Here is a 27,660-nt window from a genome sequence, read left to right as displayed (position 1 = left end):
TGATAAAGCTGATATTTTATCAAATAGCAAGGGTTTTGCTACTGTGGTCAGTGTGTTATTCGCTCTGAACAGTCCTGCCACTCATTCATGCTACAGATATTTCTTGGTAGTTGAAGATGCACCTGGCTCTACATTTAGGACCCAGAGAGAAAGAAGACAGACATGATCCCTACCCTCAAGCAGTTGGGATCATAGACTTCAGATGAGAAATTACACTCAGATGTGGTGAATGCTATCTCCTGGAAAGTTAAAGGGAGCTGGGGAACAGCAGAAAGGCTCATCACAGTCTTCAGTCAGAGAAGGTCTCACTCTGACCTAGGGAATGGGGGAAGGGTTACAGGCAGAAGGAAGAGCGTGAGTAAAGTCTCAGTGGGGAGAGAGAGAACCAGAGCATCTGGAAAACTCAGAGTGAGCCGAAATGAAGCAGGGGGGGCGGGGGTGGGGGCAGCAATGAGGAGCAATGGGGCCAAGGTGGTGGGTATGGGTGGGGTCACAGAGGGCCTTGTAGACTCGGCTAAGGAGTTAGGATTTATCCAACAGGCAACTGGAAACTGCTGAAGGGAAGCTGATTAGCTGAAGAAAGGTGAACTGATAAATGCCCCTGGCAGTTTGTTTTTGAAGAACCCCTGGTTGCAAAGTTAGACTAGAGAGAGAGAGAGAGAGAGAGGTAATTAAACAGATTTTTTGAACATGTAGGATGTAGAAGTGATAGGATTTGGTGGTTGAATTACTTGGAATGGAGGTGGGAGAAAGACAATTGCAAGGTGACTTGAATTTTTCCCTTCAGGCCATGAGGGACTGGCGGGGAGGGAGAGAGTGGCGGGGGAGCAGCAGGCTCCTTTCCGCGACGGTCCTGGCGAGGGTGCACACACAGGGGCCGGGACACACGGTGCGTGAGGACCAGGCCCCGAAGCGAGGCCGACTCCGCCTGCTTAGCGTTGCTACCCAGCTTCTCTGTGACCCATTTCTTGAAGATAGGAATAATAGTAGCTTTCTCAAGTGCTGCTGTGAAGCTTATATGAGTTATTATATGTGAGGTACTTCAAATGTCTCTGTTAAGACCGCATTAGTGTTTACACACAGCTAAGACTACGAAAGTATTTTTCATTTTTATTGCTGTCATACTTCTAAGAGGTGAAGTCCAGTAAGCAGGTAGATGAGTGTCTACCGATGTCTACAGTTGGAGATGTAGATTTCAGGGGCATTGGCAAGTAGATGGCATTAACGCCTTGGGGAGCAGAGATGTCTCCTGGCAAAGGGTCAGGAGAGGTCCCTGAGATGTTCTATCAGGGACAGGTGGAGCTTGCTAAGGACACTCTGAAGGCCTGGCAAAGACACACGAGGAAAGGGGTGGGAGTGCCCGATGCCAAGCCTCAAGAACATCCTTCTAACTCTGTGGGGCCTCTGACTGTCCCCCCACTTTCCTTACACAGTCAAGATGGCTCCAGCTAGGTATTTCCAGGGAATATTGGTGAATTCAGTAAATCTAGTTTTTAACATCTATGCCTAGAAACGGTAGCTTCCCCGATGGCTCAGTGGGTAAAGAATCCTGCAAAACAGGAGACATGGGTTTGATCCCTGAGTCGGGAAGATCCCCTGGAGGAGGAAATGGCAACCCACTCCAGTATTCTTGCCTGGAGAATCCCATGGACAGAGGAGCCTGGAGGGCTACCGTCCAAAGGGTTGCAAAGGGTCCAATATGGCCGTGCACGAGCATGAGCTTGACTCCTCTTAGATCACTGGCTCTTAAGGAAGTGAAAAATTAGGGACGACATGATTTATTTATTTGTTGAGTTCCCGTTTATGAGGAGATGTTGCTGAGTAGTACTTGAGGTGGGTTCTTAAAAACAAAAATGTGTTAACGCACAGTGGCCATGCTCTTTTAATGATGATAAAATCCTCCTGTTGGTCTAGTCTATTGAACAGATCCATGAGAAATAACTCCTTGTAACATAATCAATTGTCATATAATCAGTGGAGAATCATCCTTCACCTTTTCTACAGCATCTTACAATTTACAGAACGTTTTCATAAACACCATCGGATGATACCTATCTTCAAAGGAGTCACAGATTATTTCCATAATCTGTGAAATTATTTTCACCATCTAACAGATGAGAAAATCAAGGTTTAAAGAAATTAGTTAACTTGTCAAATGTTGTACAAGCTAAGTGAAGGATTGAGACTGATAGCTACCAAGAGAGTGGTGAATGTAGTGGGTAGGGGGCAGGTGGCAGTCAGAGCTGTCCATCCTGGAAGCAGGCACGAAAGGGGTGCCTTGTCTGCAGAGGATTTAGAAGATAATAAAACCGACTAAAGGCAGTCTGCTTTTGTTATCACTATGCACCACTAATTTCAAATACTGTCAGTAATAAAATATTCCTCTCGTCTGGGCACTGAGAAGCTGGTCTTTTCTATCCCCTGATAGAAACGTTAACAGAGCAAGTGAACCACATTTCCAGTCACAGAAAGAGATTTTTCTCAGTACTTTGCAAAGTGTTTCATACTGCAAATCCCTGTCCATGTTAAAGCAAACACATTTTCTTGGAGAGTGTTCAGAGTCCTCCAGAACTGTGCTTCCCCAAGACAAAGATCAACCACCACATGACCAAACGTCTAGAAAGAAGTGTCTCAACCTACTTTACAGAATTTCTGAAGAATCTTCTAAAAGAGCAGCACCCATTCGCTGTCTCAGCAAAACACATTGAGCAACTCCTCTGAGAGTGATGCAAGGCAGGAGCCGTGGGTGTGAGTGGGTTCGTCCACCAGGCCAAAGGGCTGTGGACAACTTGCTTTGCAGGTGAGCTGGAGGGACTCGTCTCAGTGCCCACACCCTGGGCCTCCTTGGAGTGTGCATCTCGCTTGCACTCTGGGCTTCAGCTGTAACTGTCCAGAATTCTCCCATCCTAACTGAGAAATGCAGCTGCTCACTTATCATATGTGAAACAGATCGCCGGTCCAGGTTCAATGCATAAGGCAGGATGCTCAGGGCTGGTGCACTGGGATGACCCTGGAGGATGGGATGGGGAGAGAAGTGGGAGGGGGGTTCAGGATGGGGGACACATCTACACCCATGGCTGATTCATGTCGATGTTTGGCAAAACCCACTACAATATTGTAATTAGCCTCCAATTAAAGTGAATAAATTTAAAAAATAAAATAAGATCACAAAGGCTTATTCAGCAGCAGAGAGTTCTAGCTGCTAGCAGGCCAGATTTGAGGGGTTCCCCAAACTCTTCGATGCTAAAACTCAATGCTCTCAGTGCTAAAACAGAAACAATCCAAGGCAAATCAAGATGGTTGCTCAGTCATCCTTCTAGTTGCTGAGACTTTTAAATCATCTGGGGGGCAGGGGGGGCTTGTTTTAATTTGTTGAAATCACCATGGGTCCCAAGGCTGGGACATGGAGAGGCTGGTCAACATCTTCATCTTAGCTATGTATTGGAACCACACAACAGGCTCCAGAAAAACCTAGAGCAGGGTTTTTCAACAGCAGCATGACTGACATTTTAGGCAGAACAATTCTATTTTGTAGGGGGCTTTCCAGTGCATTTTGATAACATCCCTAGCCTCTATATATGCCAGTAGCACACACACACACACACCACTCCTCTGTGACAATAGAAAGTGTCTCCAGATATTTTCAGATGTCTGGGAGGGGGAGCAAAATTGTTCCAGCTGGGAGCTACTGCTCAGAGACATGTCTCTGGCTGCCTCACTAAATATGGGGCTCAGTCCCCTTAGTCATGTCCAACTCTTTGTGACCCCACGGCCTGCAGTTCCCCCAGGCTCTTCAGTCCATGAGCTTCTCCAGGCAAGAATACTGGAGTGGATTGTCATTCCCTTCTCCAGGGGATCTTCCTGACCCAGGGGTGGAACCCGCGTCTCTCATGTCTCCTGCATTGACAGGCAGGTTCTTTACCACTAGAGCCACCTGGGAAGCTAAAAATGGGAACTGTTGGGTACAAATCAAGGCTGGAAAAGGGAAGTGTCCTGGCTTCACAGCCATTCTATTTGCCACATACAAGACTAATAATGACCACTGTTCACTCTTGGGTAGAATCAGAAGCAGAGTTAGGCTGAGATCCCCCTTTTGAGGCAGGAGGTAGGTGCCCCCTCCCCCAGTGTAAAGCAATTGGAGAGTCATCCCCTGCAAGCTGAAACTCCAAAATATCAATAGCAGGACAATTGAGAGAGGAAGCTGGGCCCTGCCCAGATAGAAGAGACCATGTATTTCTCATTCTCCAAGTCAGGACACCTCCCCGACTACACACGCGCAGAAAGGCTCCTTGGAAGTCAAAAGGAGAGTGATCCTAAGTGAAGCTCCGCCCATAGGTTCTTCGGTGGAATCCATCTCTGTTAAGAGATGCATGTGCACACACAGGAGGACACTGAGATATACCAAATACGGACTCTGAACCAGGCAAATCAGAATGACTGGCCAAAAGAAACCCAGAAGAAATGTCCCATACAAATGATTTAAACCACCACGACAGTGTGACTCTCTCTTTCGTGTGTCTATCCATAAGTACTGTACTTTTTCTTCCTAATAAATACTTTGTAACATTACTTTCCATCTTTGTGGAAATTCTTCTGCCTCAAAGCTGAAGGGGCAGGGCCTTGTCACTGACCACTGGTCTAGTGGCCAGAATTTGGTGCTCTCACCACCGTGACCTGACCCCAACCTCTGGCCGGGAACAGAGGCTTCACGGCAAGCCGTTCCAGGCCCACACCACCCGAGATCCCTGTGACAGTGCCTCCTGGGCAGGTGGCCCCTTAAAAAAGCCTTCCCACAGGATGTTACAAGGATTACTTCCTGTCCTATGGAATGCTCCCTAGGAAAACAAAAGAGGGCTTTATTCATGAAGGACTTTATTCATGAAGTAGATTACATATTGAAGCCTCTGAGAAGTCTCACCATAAAGGAAGCTGTTTAAATTTTACAACCCAGATTCATGCTGAGGTCAAACTACCCATTAAATACCGTTGTTAACCTCCCAACTGTAGGTTCTTCCGAAACTCTGGTCCCCCTCCCTGAGATTTCTGAGAATTTTCAGAGAGTTTGCGTTCTTGTGTTCTCTTCCGGCTCTGAGCTCAGCCTTCCTCTGAACGGTCCAGCTCATTCATATTGCACCTCTTACCACTTCCCTTTATTTCTGCTCTATGCTGACCTAGATGTAGACTTCGGTTCCCTTTCCATGGTGCCCCCTTCCCCTAAATACCCGCACCAGGAATTGTTGTGTTCAGTGGGCTTTACCAAGGTTTATGGTGGTGGAAATCTTTATGTGATTTTAGCTCCGTTTGGCCTCCAGACTGCCCTCGCACCTCCCCAAGGCACCGTACATGCAGCCTCCTCCATTCCCACCCCGATTCCGTTCCCACTTTATTGTACAAAACAACTTTGCTTTCCCTTCCTTATTGGTCTTGGAATTGTTTTTGCACTTTCAAAATCTTGTGAACAGGTGACCACATAATCTATCATCCAAACTATGACAATTTAGAGAATGAAAGGGGATCTAATAATAATTTTGCTGGGACCACAGTTGTACACCAGGAAAATCCCCAACAAATCAGGGTACCTGGTCATCATACAGCTGTGTTAAAGACAAAGGGTTGCCTGCTCTTGAACTTTCCCATTATCAATAGAAAAGAAGGCAGAGGCTTGGAAATCTTTGTGTTTCCTTCCTACTTTCATCTCCCCTCTCCAGTCTCTATAGATGGAATGGATCCGTAGAATAGGTGTTTTCTTAACGATGTGAATCACATCATCCTCGAAGATGAAAGTGGCTTCCATAAGCTTTGTTTTTAAATGAAATTTTCTTTTCTCCATTGCATTTGCGTGCTAAGTTGCTTCAGTCATGTCCAACTCTTTGAGACCCCATGGACTTGCAGCTCCCCCACGCCGCCTCCCTCCACACTTGCTGCATGGCCCTGGAAAGCTGCTGTGAAAATGTGCGTGGTGATCAGCCACAGACCTGAGTGTGATGCACGCGTTAACCTCTGCAGGGAGTCAGTTCCTTACAGGGCAGCACAGCAGAGACGAAGTCCGGGAGCTGGTCCCTGAGTGGGGTGAGCCCTGCTCCTCAGCCCTGGCCTTATGAGGGGCAGGGGAGAGAGACGGCTCTTCTTTCGGCCAGTCTCTCTCAGGAACCTGCCTCTGGCTCAGAGTGGCTGAAATGACTATGTCCCTTGTCACTCAGATGTCACCCCTTTCCATTAGAACTGCACCTTTCTTCCAATAAATTAGAAGAAATACCAAGTCATTTACCTCCATCAGAATACATATTATGGTTTTTGAGTATGGGCGGGCATGAACACACACAGGCACGTGCAAAGACACACACACACACATGCACACATGTACACACATATCTACAGCAAAAGCCGCATCAGGATACAGATAGGCACAGGTCTGACTCTCCACTCTGAAGCATCTCACGAGCCTCTCATCAGTGAAATACAATGGAGGCATATTCCACGTGGTCTGGTGATGTCCTCCTGGGGCGGTTGAAAGGGGGCACGTTGGCATAGACAGCGAAGTCATCCTCTTTCCTGGGTGCCAGGTTGATCACGTTGGAATATATGGCATCGGCATGGCAGGAAAGCTCCTTTAGAGACAGGATGCAGGTTAGAGACACCAGTGATTCCAAAGACAAAACAGGCTACCGGGGTCCCTACAGGACAGCAAGTGGAACCTCGGGTTCTTGCTGAGCAAGCTCTGATCTTCAAAAACATTTCTTTTAGGGCTGTTCTCTGCCTCATCACCACAATACCTGTGTGGTGCCTGCCTAGGAACAGCATGAAATCCTGGCAGAGATAACCAGGAGACCCTCTAGGTATGACTCAGCCATTTCCTTACCAAGGATTTGTGGAGAAAGTTGGTCTGATGCTTCTGTTGTTTCTTAAATAGTCCTAGAAGAATTAATAAATTCAGAGTCAGTCTAAGTTGGGGTGGTAGCCATCTTTCTTTGATTGCTGGACTTAGGGTTGAACTTCAGAATGCAAAGCCACCACGTTCAACCCATTGGCCCTCTGAGACTGGGCTAAGTGCCCAGGAAGAGACAGGGAGAGTGAGCACTGTTTTACCCTTTATGATTTTCATTATTATTTAGATATTACTTGGTATCAAATTTTATTTTAGTTGATGCATTTGAACCATGTCTGTTCAGATTGCTCATGTGTGACTTTTAGCATAAAGAGTTTGTACCATAAACAAATCTTGTTGCTCTGTGCTGAGTCCCTGGCTACTCCAGAGAATAGACCTACAGCCTCCCTGTTCTCCCCTCCCCCAAGGCTGCCCCAGAGGAAAGACACCCCATTCCTGCCCTCAGTTTCCCCCCTGTCCTCATACTCAGCTCCAGGGCCAGCTGGTCAACTCACTCTCATGCCTCCATTTTTTCAGAGTCACGGACAAGAGTCCCACCAGGAGCAAGATGAGGGCCACGACACCAATGGAGCCAGAAACAGCTGTGGCCACTGTGTCTAGGCTGAGGGAAGTGAAAGAGAGAATGAGGACACTTCAGTGCCCTGGCCGGCTGTGGGGACTATCCACCAGGTGGCCCTGGGGCCTCCCCACTGCTGGGCTTCCACCTCCCCAACAGCCAACCATCTCCTGCCTCCATGTCGACCCTCTTCCCTCTGCCCCGATCTCCATGCCAAGGTCCCACCCACACCAGTTCCCACACTGGGCCAAGCAGACCCCCTTCCAAGATCCCCGATACTCCTCCAGGGGCCAGCCCTTCTTTCACCCACCTGCTGGGTAGTGTGGGGCCTGACGTTGAGGTGGTGATGTTCTCTGCAGAAAGGGAAAGGAAATTTGAGAGTAATTCTTTAACACATGCTATAGACTGAATTGGAGAAGGCGATGGCACCCCACTCTAGTACTCTTGCCTGGAGAATCCCACGGATGGAGGAGCCTGGTGGGCTGCAGTCCATGGGGTCACAAAGAGTCGGACATGACTGAGCGACTTCACTTTCACTTTCACTTTCATGCATTGGAGAAGGAAATGGCAACCCACTCCAGTGTTTTTGCCTGGAGAATCCCAGGGACGGGGGAGCCTGGTGGGCTGGCGTCTATGGGGTCGCATAGAGTCGGACACGACTGAAGCGACTTAGCAGTAGCAGCAGCATAGACTGAATGCTTGTGTCCTGCCAGACTCATGTGTTAAAATCCTAACCCCCAAGGTGATGGTGTTTGAAGGTAGGGTCTTTGGGAGGTGAGTAGGTCAAGAGGGTGAAGCCCTCATGAACGGGATTAGTTCTTCTATAAAAGAGACTCCAGAGGGTCTCCTTGCCCCCTTCAAACCTGTGAGGACACCGCAAGAAGACAACCATCTAAGAACCAGAAGCGGGCTCTCACCAGACATTGAATGTGCCAGGGCCTTACCTTAGACCTTCTGGCCCCCAGAACTATGAGAAATGTCTGTTGTTTATAAACCACCCAAACAGTAATTTGTTATAGCAGCTGGAAATGACTGAGACAACACATACCCAAATGAACTCTATGGGACCCTAAACAGTAATATTAGCTACCTTACACTGGGGGCTGGATATATACCCGGCACATTCATTATCTTACTCATTCTTCATAGACAGAGAATAAGCTGGAAGCAATCATTATACCCACCTCACAGTAAGGAAACCAGCCCGCAGAGATCAGACTTGCTCAAGGTCATAGAGCTAGACAGTGGCAGAGATCAGACTTGAACCCATATCTCTCTGACCTGAGTTACACTGCAGCTTGCTATCAGGCTATTGTTGTACTCCTGAGTTCTGCCATTCTTACAAAGGGTCAACAGCCATGGCAGGATGTCCAAAAAAAAAGACAATCAGGAGGATGCAGGCAACCATCCCCAGGGAGGCGCACATGTGAGGGATGGGGAATGGTCAGGACACCGGGCAGTTGGAATGGAACCAGGCAGAGGTACCAGCTGTTACAGCCTGCCCATGTTTGGTGAGGAGGTGATGGTGTTATCATCCACACTTCAAAAATTTCTCCTGCATCAAGGGACGGAGACACTAAACTTATCCCCTCTCCATTCAGTCTGACCCTGGATTCTCAGAGTTAGAGGGAATCTTAAAACACATGTAACCCAATCTCCTACTGTATAGATCCTCAGGGTCAGTTACTTGCTGCTACTAAGTGCTGGAGTCAGTGCTGGAGTCCATGTTTTCAATTCTAAACTCAAAGCTTTCTTGCCTGTACTTAGGCCTCTTCCTATTCCTTCCCCCTTAAAGCAGAGCTGCATGGTTCAGCGCAGCTCTCCAGACACATCTTGGGAGCTGAGATGCAGAGACTGCTGCTGGAGTGGGGAAGAGGGAACCTACTGGATCACTAGGGCAAGCTAATACCCACTGACGATACATAATATCTAAAGGCAGAAGTACTGCACCAAGAATTACAGCTCCTGGAGCACGAAGGCTGGGTGGATTTGGGTCAGGTACCTCCATGGTTCACTTCCTCTTGGCCTTCTTTCCTGTCCCCCTTCTAAGTATGACAGCTGGCTCACCAAGTTTCTCTTTAACAGACCCTGCCCACTGTCTGGGCAAAGGGTAGGGAGGGGACTTGGAAACCAGATCTTCCAGTGCCCACAGCACCAGCAGGGAATTACTCAAGATGAGATACCGAGACACAGGACTTGAGTGTGTAGGCGGTGGTGAATGTCATACAAAAGCACAGAGTGATAAGACAGGAGCCTGGGGTACCAGCTGGAGGGTGCTGGCCAGGCAGGGCACATCTGTTCTCAGCAAGGAAGACAGACAACATGAGAGTGTCCATTTAGGGCCCGAAAAGGGCAAAGGCCTGTCCTGGGAAGGCCGAGGAAGGTCGGTGGGCATAACAGCATGAAGGATGACATTGTGAAAGAATCTGAGCTTGAGGGTCCCGTGGCCTGGTCTCAGGTACTCAAGAGAAACTTGTGTGATCTTAGGACAGTCATGTCACCTCTCTGAGTTTCATTTTCCTCATCTGTGGGATGGTCATAGTGTTGTTCAAGAACTAAATGGTCAGACTATTATTTAATAGAAACTAGTAGCCACTTTCCCAGAGCTGGCATTTTGCTCATCTTACCCAAGCCGAGCAACTGAGTGGTGGTGTCTACGACTTACCGCTGGAGTCCTGGAACATATGGTCGGTCAAATTCATCTTGCCCAGGGGTGCACCCAGAGGTTTTTGTTCCATATACTGATCTTCCCAGAACAGGGGGTTCCTATTAGCTCAAAGCAGAGTTTCTCAGAGGTACTTAGCAGCCGCTGGCAGACACAGGCCCCTGGGAATCGGCAATTCTCTTCTCCTCCCTGTGTTTCATTCTTCCATAGGAACCTGTCTGATGCAGAGAACGTTAGACTCTCACCTCTGGAAAGGAGGGCCTAAGGGCCCTGAGATAATTTCTCTCTCTTAAAGAGGCCATCTTCAGACAGGCCTTCCCCAAGCACATGGTCCAAAGTCAGCATCCCAGCCTCTCTGCCCCATCGCCCTCTGATCTCTTAACTAGAATGTGAATTTACCACAACCACTGATTAGTTTGCTTGCTTACTGTTAGTCTCTTATCACAAGAACATAAGCTCCACAGGAACAGAAAGCTTCCCTGTTGTGGTCATCGCCATATACTTGGGGCCTAGAACAGTGCCTCTCCAATTAATAGGTTCAACATACATTCATTGAGTGAATGAATGAATAAATGCCCAAGATTCTTCCGAGGAACCCAACCAGGGTCACTCAGCCTCTATCAGAACCTTGGCAAGTCTCCACCACAGACTTTCAATCCCTTCATTGATGGTAAATCTTTATCCTTTGAAGGAGAAATTGATTTAAGACAGTCCAAAGACATCTGGGCTTCCCTTGTAGCTCAGTTGGTAAAAAATCTGCCTGCAGTGCAGGAAACCTGGGTTTGATCCCTGGGTTGGGAAGATCCCCTGGAGAAGGAAATGGCAACCCACTCCAGTATCCTTGCCTGGAAAATCTCATGGACAGAGGAGCCTGGTGGGCTGCAGTCCATGGGGTCGCAAAGAGTCGGGCACGACTGAGTGACTAACGCTTACTTACTTAAAGTCATCTGAACCAACCAAACTGGATGATAAAGTAGGTGATGATTGATCTGGGAAGTGCCGATTGTGGAAGTTGAGGCACTTTGTCTGCAGAACCAAGAGCAGTGTCCCAGCAGAGCCTGGAGGAGGTGGCCCCGCCTGGGTGCGTGGAGAGCCGAAGGGGCCGGGGTGCAGAGGACACTGCCCAAGAGCTGCCATCACGACCCCTGCTGTGGGTGGGAAGTGGGGAGAGATGGTGTTTAGCACCAAATGAAAGAGGATCTGTCCCCCTCCACCCCCCACCCACGGCCACACCCCCACAAAGAGACCTGCAGGAGACATCAGGAAACCCCCTAACAAGGCAGGAGTCAGAGCCCAGAGCCCAAATGACATAGATGAGTCACTAAGCCTGTCTGGACTCAGTTTCCCCCTTTGGGGAATGGGGCGAGGGTGAAAAGAATAAGGTAGGACTACAAAACGCATCACCGGCTCAGTGGACATGAGTTTGAGTAGACTCTGGGAGCTGGCGATGGACGGGGAGGCCTGGCGTGCTGCAGTCCATGGGGTCGCAAAGAGGTGGACACGACTGAGCGACTGAACTGGACTGAACAGAATGACTAGTTCCTCCCCTTCTGGTGTCTTCTTTGGATGTGCCCCCGTGTACATTGTATTGTTTTTCTAATAATCATCCTAATTGCTCAAGTAATACTAAGAACTCCTCTGTGGAGAATAGCCTTTATAAGTGTTAAGAATTGTTTTTATTTTTAATTTTGAAAGAAGGAGGGAACATCATAATTTTTTTAGTTTGGGGCTTCTGAAAGTTTTTATTTTATTAGGAACATTCATATGACTATAAACTTAAAAGGAACAGAAAGATAGTCCTTGAAAAGGTGCTTTTCTACTCTTCACCCCAGGCAGCTAGTTCCTCTCTCTGGAGGCAACCAGCAAACATAGGGTGTTCATGTTTGCTCATGAACACCTTACGTATATGAGCAAACACACACACACACACAGACGTATAGATGCATACAAGCAATACAGTTTTTTTCCTGTGGATGATAGCATACTATATATATTAATCTGCCTCTTGCCTTTTCATGTGATACACATTGGAGTTAATTCGTTATCAATATGTAAAGCTCTTTCTCATTCTTTTTTTCATCTGCCAAGCGTTCTACTCCATGGATGTCCATGGTTTATTTAACTGGTCTCCTTGTGGACATTAAGGCTTTGTTTCCAATTTTTACTCTTCAGAGGATGGCGCAATTATTAAACATATTCAAACATCATCTGCACAGGCATGCATATATATGTAAGATTAGCTTGTTAAGGCAGCTTTGAAATCCAAATATTAAGAAGTCAGTGTTTCTTTTTAAAATCCAAAAATGAAATGTTACCCAACTTACTACCCAAGTAATTTGCCAGATTTCAGTTCACGTTGCCATTGGCTATTTCCCGAAATCAAAATGCTCCTACAAAAAACAAAGATCTGAAAGCACTAAGGATATTCAACAGAGCTGCCTCATCTCAGGAGGCTGTCCTCTATAAGAACCAAATGCCATCAGCAGAACAAGTGCAGTGTTTCCCCGGGTGACTATGAGGGTAGAATAACTCGCAATGGCACAGATATTTCCAAGTGCTTCAAACAAGAATTACTGAGACCCAATCCATACTCTAGAGTGCTGCAGTCCATGGGGTCCCAAAGAGGCGGACATGGCTCAGCGACTGAACAACTGCAATCCATAGTCTGCTTAACATAAGGAGACCAATGGTCTAACGCAGCAGGCAGTTCCCAAAGTGTGGTCTGGGAATATCCTAGGGGTTATCCTGGGGGTTCCAGAGAGCCTTTCAGAGGTTTGGGAGCATAAAAACTCTGTCATCATAGTGCTAAGAGGTTAGTTGCTATTTTCACTCTCGGTGTTTCTCAAGGTCCAGTGGAGTTTTCCAAAGGCTATGTGACATGTGATACGGCAAAGACTGACTGCAGAAGCAGATCTGAGAATCTAGTTCTCTTTTACCAAGCTAGATATTAATCATGAGATTGGCAAAAATGTCAAGCAACACTTTTGTTCTCACTAAATTTTTCATGATTTGGAATATATGGTTAATTTTTCATAGAAGTGTGTTAACTGTATTAATATGTAATGGTTATAGTACTTCTTTAAAAATTAGTTAAAACTTATTTTTAAATTGTCAGTTTTAATTCCTAATGTGGTAAATGCAGATGGATACAGCCTGCTGCTGCTGCTGCTGCTAAGTCGCTTCAGTCGTGTCCGATTCTGTGCGACCCCATAGACGGCACCCCACCAGGCTCCGCCATCCCTGGGATTCTCTCGAAAGAATACTGGAGTGGGTTGCCATTTCCTTCTCCAAGACCAGCTGTTCTCAGATTTTTTGGTCTCAGTGCCCCTTTATACTCTTAAAAGAGTATACTCTTAAAAGTATATACTCTTAAAAGAGTATAAAGGGGCACTGAGACCAAAAAATCTGAGAACAGCTGGTCTGAGTTTCTTCACCGTAGGGTGGGTGTGGGCACTTTACCAAGGGTGTGATCAAGGAGCACAAACCAAAAGATGCAGGAGAAACAGAAATGGGCTTCTTCAAAGAGCCGTATGTGTCAAGGAGAACAGATAATCTCTTGGAAAAGAGAACTCTCTGGGGCCTCCTGGCTGGCACCATGGCAGCTGTGTAGACAGGCTCTGCCAGAGAGGACAGAGCCCTGGTATGGGGGACAGGCTCTGAGGTGGGGCGACCGGAGAGAGGAAGCAGAGCTTTTGTGCCAGACTAAGCTGCTGACTGTGTACCCCTTGGATTTGGGGGTCACCTGTCCTGCCCCAGACAAATGCACACTGCTGGCTAGGGCCTGAAATTCTAACGAAGTGTTTCATTCTCTTGGCCAAAAGGCAAATTCAATCCCAAACAACGTTAAGTGCTCAAGCTTACACACTTGAATACTTAGATGTTATTTAGATTCATTAGAAGGTTGCATTTTATTAAAACAAAAATGTGTTATCCATGCCTGGGTTAGGGTAGTTGAGTGAGGGATGGGGGAGGGGAGCGCAGGACGGAGGATAGAAAATAAGTCTGGAGACCAAAAGTTATTAAATAATGGACCATAAGAGCTATGCCTGGACCCATGATGGCAGAGCGCCACTAACAGCAGGGTTTGATCAAGCTAATTCTGGGAAACTAAAATCAAAGAAAAGAGTCCAATCCAGCCAAAATTTTAAAAAATTTTATGGTGTGTACCCAGGAGAACAAAGCAGGCTACAGGGGTAGAGAGGAATTGGACATGGGCACTGGGCTCAGAGAGTGGTATCCCCTGTCCTCCCAGCCCAATCTGCCAGGAAAGGTCTCCACTGACCCCCCCAACAGCTGTAAGAAAAAGCAGGTGTGTGGTCAGTGCTCAAGTGATGTACCAACAAAGGGCTATTGGATCAGAGAGGAAGGACAAACCATTCCAAACTTGGGCAATGAGGGAAGGCTGCATGGAGGAGGTGCCATTTGTGCTGATTCTGAACAATAGGAAGGCTTTCTATAGGCAGTGCTGAGGCTCTGGAAGTACTGTGGTGCCAGGAGCAAAGGAATATGCAGTCATTTCTCCCTTGGTGAATATCTGAAATTATTCATAAGAGGAGGAATCCTGGACACCTGAGGCTGAAGGGAAGCTATCACCTAGGATGGTGGAAGGAAAGAGGGCCAGAATCTGGGGAAACACGGTGTGGGAAAGACAGTTCACAGACGAGAACTCAAGAGCCCTGTGTGGGCCAAGATCAGGTCTGATGCGACTCAACCAGCCCACGGCCAGCGCCTGGAACGTAGCAGGCCCACAGTAAATGCTTGCTGTGTGAGGGAAGGATGGGACACACTCCTTTTCTCCAGTCTGGCCAGACATACTGCTGTAATCAAGTGGGGTCATCAGGAGAAGAGTGGGGAGGGTGTTCAACCAAACTTCCCCCTGGCTTCCGCTGATGTCACTATTCTTACCATTTCTGGGACTTCAACCGCTTTTCTGGTTGTTTTTGCATATTTTCATTTCTCAAAATAGAAACCCTGTGTCCTCTTGAGGTTTATTATAGAGCCATTTATTGGATGGGAGTTGCTGTAAAGATCATCTTTAGGTTTTCAGTTTGCACAGTGGCTTATTTGCAAGCTTCAAACAGTTACCTTAACATTTGGCTTCCTAAGAAAATGAGGATGTTAACCCCTTAGGCTCCTACAGAAGTTCAGCACTGGACCTGTAAAATCAGCAACTGTCCACAGGTGACTTAACAGGAAATGATTTCAAATTCATTGGAATTACTGGCTTTTACTGGCTCTGGACATGTACTCCATTCGATTTTAAAACAATACAATTTTTAAGGAAAGCGTATTTTATCGAGTACAAAATGGAAACACATCTCTCATACACATCTCATGATTTCATTTACGATTCAGAACTGGGAACATCTCCCTGGCCTCCACGTAGCAGTTTGAAGGATTAGGCATACGACTTATCCCCATTTGTAGATGAATTGACAAGGATTCCCAGGGAATGAGGAGTGAATTGCCCAATGACTCTGCGAACCTCAGGAGGAGCATCCAAACACATGTCTCAGGATCACTTAGCCTTTCCTTCATTTCCTACACAGGTTGTTTCTCTGTATGTGGGAGCACTTTATTAGCTGTATTGGCCATAAAAATGTTTAGAGTAGCCAAGGATGGTTGCTCAGGTTGTTTATTGCTCAAGGTCATGACATCTAAGGAGACTACTCCCATCATAGATATCTTTGACTACTGATTCCAAAGGTAGGTGATTTATATCCTTACTACAATAATTTTCTGAAAAATAACAATAAATTATCTACCAAAAATCCATTTATTATGATAATTTTCTGACAGATGGAAATAAAAAGACTCTTGCTTCGTAAGTAAAGCAGAAAGAGGTTGATGAAGACCTCGTTAACTGAAAACATCTACAATGACTAGTGCTTCCAAACAAGGAGCTGCTTTTCCAACTGCTGTTTTGATTTTTATCTAAAAAGTTTTAAATCCTATATAAGTATTTGTGTATTGGCTAAATTTAAAATTTTGCCTTATAATTCAAATTGTCCACCTGAACAGTAGTTCAGAGTTGCTAATTTTAATCTACCAGATTTTAAATATGATATAACTCAACTTTTGTAATAATGAATGTTCATTTCCATTACATATATACAAAATAATTGTGCTAGTGCTCAGTCATCCAGTCATGTCTGATTCTTCAAGACCCCATGGACTAGAGCCTGTCAGGCTCCTCTGTCCACAGGATTTTCAAGTAAGAATACTGGAATGGGTTACCATTTCCTCCTCCAGAAGGTCTTCCCAATTCAGAGATCAAACCCTTGTCTCTTGCTTGGGCAGGCAGATTCTTTACCACTGAGCTACCTGGGGAGCCCTACAAAGTAATTATGTACATTCATAAATTAGAGATTGCTGTATAATGATTACCCTGAAATGGTTACCACAGTAAATTTAGTGAACATCTATATCTCATACAGATACAAAATTAAAGAAATATAAAAGAAATTTTCCCTGTGAAAATATCCTAAGTAAATCTTAGGATTTACTTACTCTCTTAACAACTTTCATATGTAACATACAGCAGCATTAATTATATTTATCATGTTGTACCTTACGCTGTAGTACTTGTTATTTTATAACTGGACGTTTGCACCTCTTGACTGCCTGCATCCAATTCCCCCTCTGCCACCTCCATCTCTGGTTACTATAAATCTGATCTCTTTTTCTATGTTTGTTTCTGAAGTATAATTGATCTATAGCATATGTTAGTTCCTGTTACACAGCATAGTGATTTGATATTTCTATACATTTCAAAATGATCACAATAAGTCTAGTCACCCTCTGTCACCATACAAAGATACTACATAATTATTGACTATATTCCTTATACCATACATTTCATACCCATGACTTATTTACTTTGCAAAGTCAACGTACTTTGTACCTCTTAATCTCTCTCACCTATTTTTCTCCTCCCCTCCGACAGCCTCTTTGTGTTTGTCCTCTGTATCTATGACTCTATTTCTGTTTTGTTATCTTTGTTAATTTGTTTTGTTTTTTAGGTTCCATATGTAAGTGAAACCATACAGCATTTGCCTTTCTCTGTCTTGCATATCTCGCTTGGCATAATACCCTCCAGGTCCATTCATGTTGCTACAAATGGCAGGAGTTCATTCTTTTTACAGCTGAGATGATAGAATAATAATATTCTATTACTTTCCTTCTGCCCTATATAGAAGAAATTTCTTTAGGACAAAAATTAACTGCAGTTACATTTCATAGCTTGCTACATAATATTTTTAAAAGTTACACATTCTAAAATGAGAAACTAAGCTCATATATTATTTTCCCCATGATATTGGAAAGAAAAAAGGTATCAAACCCAAAAACAGAAATTGAAAACCTGCCTACAGAAGGAAAGAAATAAAATGATTTGTGGACTTCCCTGGTGGCACAGTGGATGGGAATCTGCCTGACAACGTAGGGGACACAGGCTCAGTCACTGGTGGGGAAGATGCTGCATGCCATGGAGCAACTAAGCCCATGCACCGCAACTATTGAGCCCACGAGCTGCAACTGCCAAGCTTACACGCTGCAACTACTGAAGCCCTCGAGCCTAGAGTCTGTGCTCTGCAACAAGATAAGCCACCACACCTGGAGTCCCCTCCGCACTGCAGCTAGAGAAAGCCCATGCAAAGCAACAAAGACTCAATGCAGCCAAAAAAAGGAGAAAATGGTATGCATTGTTGAATAAAACTAGGGAGAGAAAAGGTGAAATAACAAAAGGATACAGATAAGAGTTCAGAGTCATAGATTTCACGGAATGTGTCACAGAAACGTGAGCAGGATCTGTATTTACATTTTCATTCCATTGTCAACCACAACTGATAGATTTCAAGGAAAACTAGAAAAAAATGCAAAGAACCCAAATAAATAGCCTTGTACTTTGAATGTGAAACAAAGGCTCACTCTTGTTGAAAACTACCCATCTCAGGTAGGAAATGTTTACTTTACATAAGATGATGCAGATTGGAAGTTTAGGGAAATATAATGGACAAAAATTCTTCTAAATGGTGAGGAAAAAATACACTAGATTCTGTTTGCATACATGTGTGCTCAGTCGCTTCAGACCTTTTGTGACCTCATGGACTGTAGCCCTCTATTCATGGAATTTTTCAGCAAGAATACTGGAGTAGATCGCCATTTCCTTCTCCAGGGGATCATCTCAAAACCCAGGTCTCCTGCACCCTCTGCCTTGGCAGGCGGGCTCTTTGCCATCGCACCACCTGGGAAGCCCAGATTCTGGTCACTTTATTACATTTCAAAGGATTTGCATGTTGCCAACACTTTGAGAATGAAATAGATCAACTGGAAAATAAGAAAGAGCACAAAGATTGAGAGCATTTACCGCTATTTTTGTGTGTGAAGAATCTGAAATGAACATTAATAGTAGTATTGCATATTCAAATTTCAAATCTGATTGGAAAAAATATGTGATTATTAAGGCTGCAAAACAGATTCTATATGATAAAGAAAATATTGGCATTCTCTTGTTGAACACATAATATACACAATTATGTCTTTAGCAAGACATTAGCATTCAGAGGATCACCCAAGAAAATATATGAGTGTTCAAATGAGATTCTTCATTTACAGAAATCATAAAAGGATAATAGCAATAGAGCAGAACATTTATCCAGGATACAAACACCAAATAGCATACACACTGTTTAGTGAATGAAAAAACAAAAGTCAAATAATTAAAAAATAGGAGATTTGTTGACCAAAACAGTTTTGAATTCTTAAGAAATGTTAACAATGAATAATTCTTAACAAATGAATATTGTTAAGAAATGCCTCCTGTGAAAACTATATGCAGGTCAAGAAGCAACAGTTAGAACAGGACATGGAACAACGGACTGGTTCAAAAATTGGAAAAGAGTACATCAAGGTTGTATATTGTCACCCTGCTTATTTAACTTATATGCAGAGTACATCATGCAAAATGCTGGGCTAGATGAAGCATAAGCTGGAATCAAGATTGCTGGGAGAAACATCAACAACCTCAGATATGTAGATGATACCACCTTGATGGCAGAAAGTGAAGAGGAACTAAAGAGCCTCTTGATGAAGGCGAAAGAGAAGAGTGAAAAAGCTGGCTTACAACCCAACATTCAAAAAACTAAGATCATGGCATCCAGTCCTATCAGTTCAGTTCAGTTCAGTCGCTCAGTTGTGTTCGACTCTTTGCGACCCCATGAATCGCAGCACCCCAGGCCTCCCTGTCCATCACCAACTCCCGGAGTTCACTCAAACTCACGTCCATCGAGTCGGTGATGCCACCTAGCCATCTCATCCTCTGTCGTCCCCTTCTGCTCCTGCCCCCAATCCCTCCCAGCATCAGAGTCTTTTCCAACGAGTCAACTCTTTGCATGAGGTGGCCAAAGTACTGGAGTTTCAGCTTTAGCATCAGTCCTTCCAAAGAACACCCAGGACTGATCTCCTTTAGGATGGACTGGTTGGATCTCCTTGAAGTCCAAGGGACTCTCAAGAGTCTTCTCCAACACCAGTCCTATCATTTCATGGCAAATAGATGGGGAAATGTAGCAGTGTCATATTTCATTTTCTTGGGCTCCAAAATCAATGCAGTGACTGCAGCCATGAAATTTAAAAATGCTCACTCCTTGGAAGAAAAACTATGTCAAACCTAGACAGTGTTTTAAAAAGCAGAGACATAACTTTGCCGACAAAGGTCCATAAAATCAAAGCTATAGTCAAAGCTGCTGCTGCTAAGTTGCTTCAGTCGTGTCCAACTTTGTGTGACTCCATAGACGGCAGCCCACAAGGCTCCCCTGTCCCTGGGAGTCTCCAGGCAAGAACACTGGAGTGGGTTGCCATTTTCTTCTCCAATGCATCAAAGTGAAAAGTGAAAGTGAAGTCGCTCAGTCATGTCCGACTCTTTAGCGACCCCATGGACTGCAGCCTACCAGGCTCCTCTGTCCATGGGAGTTTCCAGGCAATACTGGAATGGGGTGCCATTGCCTTCTCTGATAGTCAAAGCTACTACTGGTTTTTCCAGTGGTCAGGTATGGATGTGAGAGTTGGACCATAAAGAAGGCTGAGCACCGAAGAACTGATGCTTTTGAACTGTGGTGTTGGAGAAGACTCTTGAGAGTCCCTTGGACTGCAAGGAGATCCAACCAGTCCATCCTAAGGGAAATCAGTCCTGAATATTCACTGGAAGGACTGATGCTGAAGCTGAAGCTCCAATACTTTGGCCACCTGATGCGAAGAACTGACCCATTGGAAAAGACTGCACTGATGCTGGGAAAAACTAAGGGCAAAAGGAGAAGGGGTGACAGGGTGAGATGGTCGAATGGCAGCACTAACTCAACGGACTCGAGTTTGAGCAAACTCAGGGAGACAGTGTGGACAGAGAAGCCTGGCATGCGGCTGTTCTTGGGGTTGCAAAGAGTCAGACACGCCTGAGCAACTGAACAGCAACAGCGAGAAATGTTAAATATTACACAGTTAAACATCTAAGACATATCTCTTGATGTAAGCCATGTGAAACACTTATTCTTAGATTTGTAAATTTTCAGAATGCCAATATATCTATATGACATCAAAGAAATTTTTTTTCCACAGCAAATTATATAGCTAGAGGAAGATTTTTAGTAGACCGTCAACACCATAACAAGAAAACACTGAATCTAGGCCGTAATCATAATTGAGGGGCAGATACAACAATGACAAAGAAGTTATGACAAACTTAATGGATTTCAACATAAAATCCTCCCATGGTTCTAAGGCTGCCCATTATTTAAGCCTAGTACTAAGTAATATAGCAAAAGTTCTTTCAACATTGTCAAATGCTGTTATATTATCCAAGAACTGCGAGACTTCAGAGAAACATCGGAGAGCATTGAAAGCAGTGTAATCAGACTTGAGACAACCATCAAATAAGTGATGAAAAAGTCAATTGAAAACATTGTGACTTGAAAAACTCAATTAGAGGCATTATGGGAAAGTCTTTCAGAAATCATTGATATTAATAAAAATATAGATTTTTAAAACCAGGCCAAAGCTATGCTCTTGAAAATATATTTTTTAAATATATTTGTTCATCACTAATTTGGCGTAAAATTTACAACAACATAAATATGAAAAAAGAAAACTTAATGTACACAATATATTTGAAAACATCACAGGGATTTTTAAATGCTTTAAAAAAACACAGTTTAACCCAATTCATAAAACAGTTAATGAAATATATATTATTGATGCCAAACAAATTGTAGTCTTTTGACATTGATGCCAACTTCTCCAAAATAGAAAATATTAAATAAGGGAAAGAGAAGACTCATTTTATCTGTGAACCTAGGACAGGTCCTTTTACAATCCAAAGGTCAACATCAAAATTAAAAATTCTCTTCTATTAAAATAGCGGAAACAGCAATAGCTCTTTAAAAGATGCAATATTCTAGACAACGTGTATAATTTGAAAAAAAAATTATGAAAAGTATGAGCTTCTACAACCATTAAAAATACATGATTAAGGGAATTCTCTGGCAGGCCAGCAGGTAGGACTCCGCGCTTCCACTGCGGGGGGCCTGGACTCTATCCCTGGTCAAGGAATACGATCCAACAAGCCACACAGCACAGCCAAAGCAAAAAAAAAAAAAAAAACCAGGCCAAAATGGAGGACCATGGTAGCAAATGCGCCAACGATGAGACATTGATGTTAGAAAAATCTAGTTGACTCACATGAAATGCGTCAATGCATTTGCATCTGTAATATATTGGGCACACTTTACTAACACCATTGTAGCTCTCAGGATATAATAACCTTGGCAATATCAGTCACCAGTGGAAAACATAGTTTCTCACAATTAAAATTAGTAGAAAACTACTTAGCATCTTTCACTACTTTTTCACTTAACACCCACAGTGTCACAAGGAACACTGTCAAATCTAGTGACCAAGACACTGGAACGAGGAGGACTGACATTATCACAGAAAGTGTTATTATTATTATCAGGCATAAATCTGCTTGCTAACGGTCGGTGCCTCCCAGCGACTGCCGGCATGTCGTCCAAAGGCCTTACACAGGCTGTGACGCCTGTCACCACCTGGCTGCCCGCATTTCCAGCCTTGTCGCTTAGCAGTTTCTTTTACACTCAATACCACCACCAAACTGATCTTCATTTCCCAGACCCTGGGCCATCCTTCCCTGTATGTAGGCACCCGGATATCTTCTTTGTCTCCTATTTTTCCACCAGGACTAAAGTGAGCTGTCCCTTCCTCCAGGAAGCCTTCTTTCTCACCAGTCTCTACCCCTCAAGGTCACTAGGCCAAGAGACTCTCCTACACTTCATCTCAGACCACAGCACTCGTCACACACAGCTGAAGTCTTCTGTAACCTTGTCTGGCCTCCCCACTAGACTGAGACCCCTCCCCAAAGGAGCCAGGACTCACCAATCATTGCATGCTGCTGGAAACCCAGACTCGGGCACCTACCTGATGCTCAAGAAATGTTTAGACAAACATGCATGCAAATGGCCAGTTACATAAATAAGTACAGTTAAATAAGTACTATCTCACTAACAAATAAAGTAAGTTAAAACCATATTTTTTAAAAATGAAAATTCTCAGTCTTGGCTAGTGTTCTGGACACTCTCTGACAGATGGGCAAATTGTTACAATCTTTGTGAAGAACAATTTGGTGATATATATCAAAAAGTCCTGGACATGACCATACTTCTTTGACCCAGCAACTCCACTTAGAGGAATTTATCCTGAGGAACTTGCCAAGGATGTGTGCAGAGATTCAGCCCTTAAGACAGGTGACTGCCAAACCATTTTAAGGGCAGCAGTGAAGACACATCCTTGATACTCAGGGATGGTGGACTTTTGTGTCAACTGTGGGATATCCATAAAGTGGAATAAGATTTAACCATTGAAGTGTTCTGTGAAAAGATGCTCACATCATATTGCTTAGTCAACCAAAGGCAGATCAACACAACAGAATATCAAACACTCTCCATCAAAATGAACACGTCCTATGTGTGTGGGTCTGCATGTGTGCACTGCGTGTTCTTCACTTCCCCACCTAGCAGTATATTACGGCCATCTCCAGGTCCACATCTTGGAAAGACAAACACCCAAAGGCTAGTGATGATTTTCTCTGGGTGATGAGCTTCCTCGTGACTTCATAGGCTCCTTTCTTACTCCTCTGTGCTTTCTAATTTTTCTGCAGTAAACGTACATTGTGTTGAGAGAGAAGAACAGAAAAAATATAGAAGAGGAGAGAGCTTCCCCAACTCCCCTGGGCATCAGGCCCTCACAGGAGTGATGATAAAAGGGAAGAGACTTAGAATTAGGAGAGTAGGGTTGGGGGGCAGATGAGCGGAAAACTCTAAGGCCTCCAGTACCATGATAATGGAAACCTTGGGAAGTGAAGGTAGTTCTTTAAAAGAAGTGTTCAGAAGCGAATGGAATGGCCAAAGGCAGCCCAGGCATAATTGAAGTTGCCCATGAACCCAGCAGCTGGAGGAAAAAAAAAAAATTCTCCTGACAGTAGAACTTCTTCTCACAACCCCTAGCTTTCCCTTTCTATTTATGGAGCATCTCTCCTTGCATCTAACAAAGCTCTAATTTATCTTGCAGTTCTGACCTCTTTGTAGTAACGTCTGCTACTTCTAATGTAGGTCAGTGAAGCAGTTTGCAATGAACCTGTTTTCCTGCCAGGAATATATTTTGATATGTGATGAGCAAGGGTTAGACCATCTTCATTTTCCTGGGATCTATTTTAAAACACATTTCAGTAAATGTCACATTAATCTAGTGCACCCAGAGCCTGATCCTCACTGCAGTCACTTTATTTATCTCATTTTGAAATCCAAAAGCCATATGCAGAGGAGATGTTAAGTAAATACCTGTTGTGAAGCAGGAGGGACCGCTGTGAAACAGGGAGCCAGGGAGGGAGCCAGGCAGAGCTCCATCAGTGGCTTGGGAAGACTCTGCTGCTGGAGCAAGGACTCAGGTTCTAGCCCCCTATCCTCCAGGCCTCCTCCTCCATCGTCCACCAGACACCCTGCCAGCTTTCCTGGCTTTTTCATTTATGTGTGCATCCCAGAGGAAGGACTTGCCACATCACTGGTGCATTGTTGGGGAGGGGGCGTGAGGATCCTACCAGGACCCCATGAAGGCCTCACGGCACCTCCAGCATCACCCTCCTGGGTGCTGTCTCTCCATCACCCTTCTCACCACCTCCCTCATCTTTATCCCCACCCGGCACACCCAAGGGCACACTGCCAGGATTTCAAGGTGCGTTCAACTAGAGATGCGGCTGAGTCCTTAGAAAGGTGTGTTGACTTTCTCCCCATCGCTCTGTGGACCCCTGAACGGGCACGTGTGGGCCTCACTCCTTTCTTCCCTGTCTTTGAGGATGGAGAGCTCTTCCGTCAGCTTTAGGAGCAGGTGAGAGGGCTGAAAATGGCAAGTCAGCAAAGAGGTGCCACCCTGCCACGCCTTGTTCATTCAGCACGAAATGAGCACCTACTATGTGCTCCCTGCCTTGAAAGACTCTCAACCCCGTTAAAAGCACATAGAATTTCCCTCCACATTTTCTCAAACTGCCAAACTGCTCCCTGGGGGTGATGACGTGCCCGTGTAGCCTTGCTAAGATTAAGCCTTGTCACTTTTGTCTTTGTTTTTTCATCCATTTTTCCTGTTTCTGAAGGTCGTAGTCTTTTAAGGGTGCCCTGGTGGCTCAGACGGTAAAGCGTCTGCCTACAGTGCAGGAGACCAGGGTTCAATCCCTGGGTCGGGAAGATCTCCTGGAGAAGAAAATGTCACCCCACTCCAGTACTCTTGCCTGGAATATCCCATGGACAGAGGAGCCTGGTGGGCTACAATCCATGGGATCGCAAACAGTCAGACATGACTGAGCGACTTCAAAAACATAATAATAATAATTAGCTTCAGCAAAAGTGAAAAACATCTTTATCTTGTTCTTCCCATTGAAGCTGCTGCCTCACAAGTTTAGGTTACCCACCCATGGTCTTTTCTTATGGATTCTCACAGAAAAACTTAACTTGAAGGTAACTTTGACCAAGTCTGTTGTCAACATGCTGAAAGATGTTTTTAAAAGCTAGTTTGTGGTTTGTTCTTCCAGAAGTAACTTACTAAACTTTTGCTCAAATAAAATGTTTCCCTCCTTTTATTTACAGCCACACAATATTAGTAAAGGGTCCCAAACTATGGGTCCCTAAAATATGTTGCGGAGAAGGCAGTGGCACCCCACTCCAGTATTCTTGCCTGGAAAATCCCATGGAGGAGCCTGGAAGGCTGCAGTCCATGGGGTCGCTGAGGGTCGGACACGACTGAGCGACTTCACTTTCACTTTTCACTTTCATGCATTGGCGAAGGAAATGGCAACCCACTCCAGTATTCTTGCCTGGAGAATCCCAGGGACCGGGGAGCCTGGTGGGCTGCCATCTATGGGGTCACACAGAGTCGGACACGACTGAAGCGACTTAGCAGCAGCAGCAGCAGCAGGTCTTCTTAGCAGCAATCAGAGGGCATTGAATAAAGAGGTTTGAGTAAGTCCTGAGTTGGGGGTTGGGGGCTTAGGAAGCTTAGCTGCCTAAGCTAAGCTTAGGGGAGCATGGGAGCTGCAGCTGGCCGAGCCCCGGGCTGGACCTGACTCACTCCTTAAGATCAGCTCTGACATGAGAGACGCTGTTGTCAAGAGGCCTAAAGGGAGCCCTCCTCGGGGTTCCTGGCTTTGATGCCGCTCTCCTAAAATGGCTTTTCAGGGAGAATTAATAAGCAGGTTTTGGAGAGACTGGCATTCCTCTCTGATCTGCTAAACAGATAATGAGAATTTCTAGTCACTAGAGCAATGATACCAGATCAAAATTCCCCCATGACACGCACCAGCATGAAACCACTAGGAAAATGCCGGCCGTGTGGGAGGGCATCAAAAGCCCCCTGATCCTTGAAAATAATTTGAGGTTTCCTGCCCACCCACACAATGTGGATTCCCCTTCCAGGTTTTAATTTTCAGCATATTCAACAGAAATTTGCACATGCGGAATTAAGAGTTTCTCAGACTGTTGGAAAAAAAATTTTATTTAGGAAAAAAGTCCTCTAATTTCAGGTGTAAACCATCAGTGATTAAGTGACAAAGGCAGCCTAAGTCTATTTCCCTAGCGAGCAGACCTAGGATCACAGGTGTAAAGATCCTCTCATTTTACAGAGGCAAAAGCTACCTGTCCTAAGCCACTTAGGACATGAGGAGCCGATGAACCCAGGTGTTCAGAGGCCCAGTCCTAGGCTGGTTCCTCGCACCACCTAGAAATCTATGATAATGCATCATCCAGGGTCTTGTTAGTGAGTCCCTTTCAAATTCAGGCAGGACCCACAGGTAGTGGGGAAACCCCTGTAGTTTCATTTCAAGTGAGGCCAAAAATGAAGCTTGTGCTGCTGGTCAGGGTAGAGGGGAAACTTGCACTTGAGCCAGACATACCAGCTTTCAACTTCTGACTCTTCGCCTCCTACTAGGTGGGTAATCTCGGGCAATTTACCAGAGCTCTCTAAGCCCCAGTTGCTTTATCTGAAAAAGTAAATATCCCCACCCCACAGAGCTGGCTGGACAATAAGTTTAAAGGCGATAACATTAATGAAGCTGGTAGCCCTGATGCTTAATAAAAGTTCATCCCCCTGCTACTTGCTGCCACCTGAATCCCTTTATCCTAGAACCAAGGGTCTGTTACAGAGCAAAGCATTGCTAAGTGTAATCAGTGACTTAACAACTGAAAATAGAAGATCCAAAAGCAGATTCTGAAGACTTTAGATTCCCAGGACAAAAGGCATCTCTAGTCTGATCAGAGAGTTGAGGGGAAAAGGGAAAGGTGGGAGAAGGGAGACCAGAGCAGTACAGACCAGAGATGTCCAATAGAAATACAACGCAGCCACATGTGTAATTCCAAATGTTCTCGTAGCCACATTAAAGAGAGTAAAATGAAACAGACGGCATTCATCTTAATAATACATTTACCTGCAGTTCAACCCTTGTCCTAAGAGACTTAGACATGCTCTAACCCCATGGATGGTGTTCCTTCCCGTTGGTCTCGTAAACAGCTATCAGATTACGCATCTGATTTGGAAGTTTGGGAATCTAAACAGCTGTCAGATTACGCACAGTGCTCTAGGGAGCAGCGTAAGGGAAGCAGGAGGTGCCTTGCTCTCTAATCCCTTAAGGCCCATTTTATTCTTGTGGAGCCCAGATGCCAGACCAGCGGGAAACAGAAAGCAGTCCCGGCCCTCCGAGAGCGGGTTACCTGTGTCCTGGGCCAGCAGCAGCAGCGCGAGGGGCCGTCCATGTCGCAGGGCAGCTGCGCTCACCACCGGCTCTCCCCGCTCCGCCCTGGCCTCTTGGCCGTGCCCCTCCCTGGAGCGCCTCTTCATTTCCTCCACCGCCTGGCTGGGCTCAGAGGGAGATACGCCAACGGCTGCTTGCAGAGCTATCTTCATGCTGTGCCGGGGTGGGCCTCAGCAAAACCACAAAGAGATTTGCTTTAGATT

General features: G+C 45.2%; 1 protein-coding gene across 3 annotated transcripts; it reads right to left on the bottom strand.

Moving 5' to 3' along the window:
• Positions 1 to 4,855: 4,855 nt before the first annotated feature.
• LOC104998817 lies at positions 4,856 to 27,554 on the bottom strand. 3 transcript variants are annotated; one of them, XM_010854184.1, is made up of 7 exons: positions 27,417 to 27,554; positions 11,045 to 11,255; positions 10,108 to 10,325; positions 7,753 to 7,795; positions 7,381 to 7,487; positions 6,860 to 6,912; positions 4,856 to 6,608 (listed from the first exon to the last, which is right to left on the bottom strand). In XM_010854184.1, the coding sequence occupies exons 3-7, from the start codon at positions 10,178 to 10,180 to the stop codon at positions 6,450 to 6,452; spliced, it is 435 nt and encodes a 144-aa protein (XP_010852486.1). In that variant the 5' UTR covers positions 10,181 to 10,325; positions 11,045 to 11,255; positions 27,417 to 27,554; the 3' UTR covers positions 4,856 to 6,449. The 3 variants fall into 3 exon arrangements, with proteins under 3 accessions (XP_010852486.1, XP_010852488.1, XP_010852487.1); XM_010854186.1 differs by lacking the exon at positions 11,045 to 11,255; XM_010854185.1 differs by lacking the exon at positions 11,045 to 11,255 and having other exon boundaries at positions 10,108 to 10,321.
• Between the last annotated feature and the right edge of the window lie 106 nt (positions 27,555 to 27,660).

This window comes from Bison bison, unplaced genomic scaffold (assembly GCF_000754665.1).
Source record: "Bison bison bison isolate TAMUID 2011002044 unplaced genomic scaffold, Bison_UMD1.0 scf7180017864338, whole genome shotgun sequence".
Classification (NCBI taxonomy): Eukaryota; Metazoa; Chordata; class Mammalia; order Artiodactyla; family Bovidae; genus Bison; species Bison bison.
Note: the sequence above shows the minus strand (reverse complement) of the source record. Positions and strands in the feature narration are given on the sequence as shown.

Bases quoted from the DNA above. Each gene is read 5' to 3' on its own strand.
- LOC104998817 (XM_010854184.1), bottom strand. From the start codon at position 10,180: ATGGAACAAAAACCTCTGGGTGCACCCCTGGGCAAGATGAATTTGACC. The intron at 7,796-10,107 runs GTAAGTCGTAGA...CCCTTTCTGCAG, and splicing joins TATGTTCCAGGACTCCAGCG to AGAACATCACCACCTCAACG. The intron at 6,913-7,380 runs GTGAGTTGACCA...TAATTCTTCTAG, and splicing joins GAAAAAATGGAGGCATGAGA to GACTATTTAAGAAACAACAG.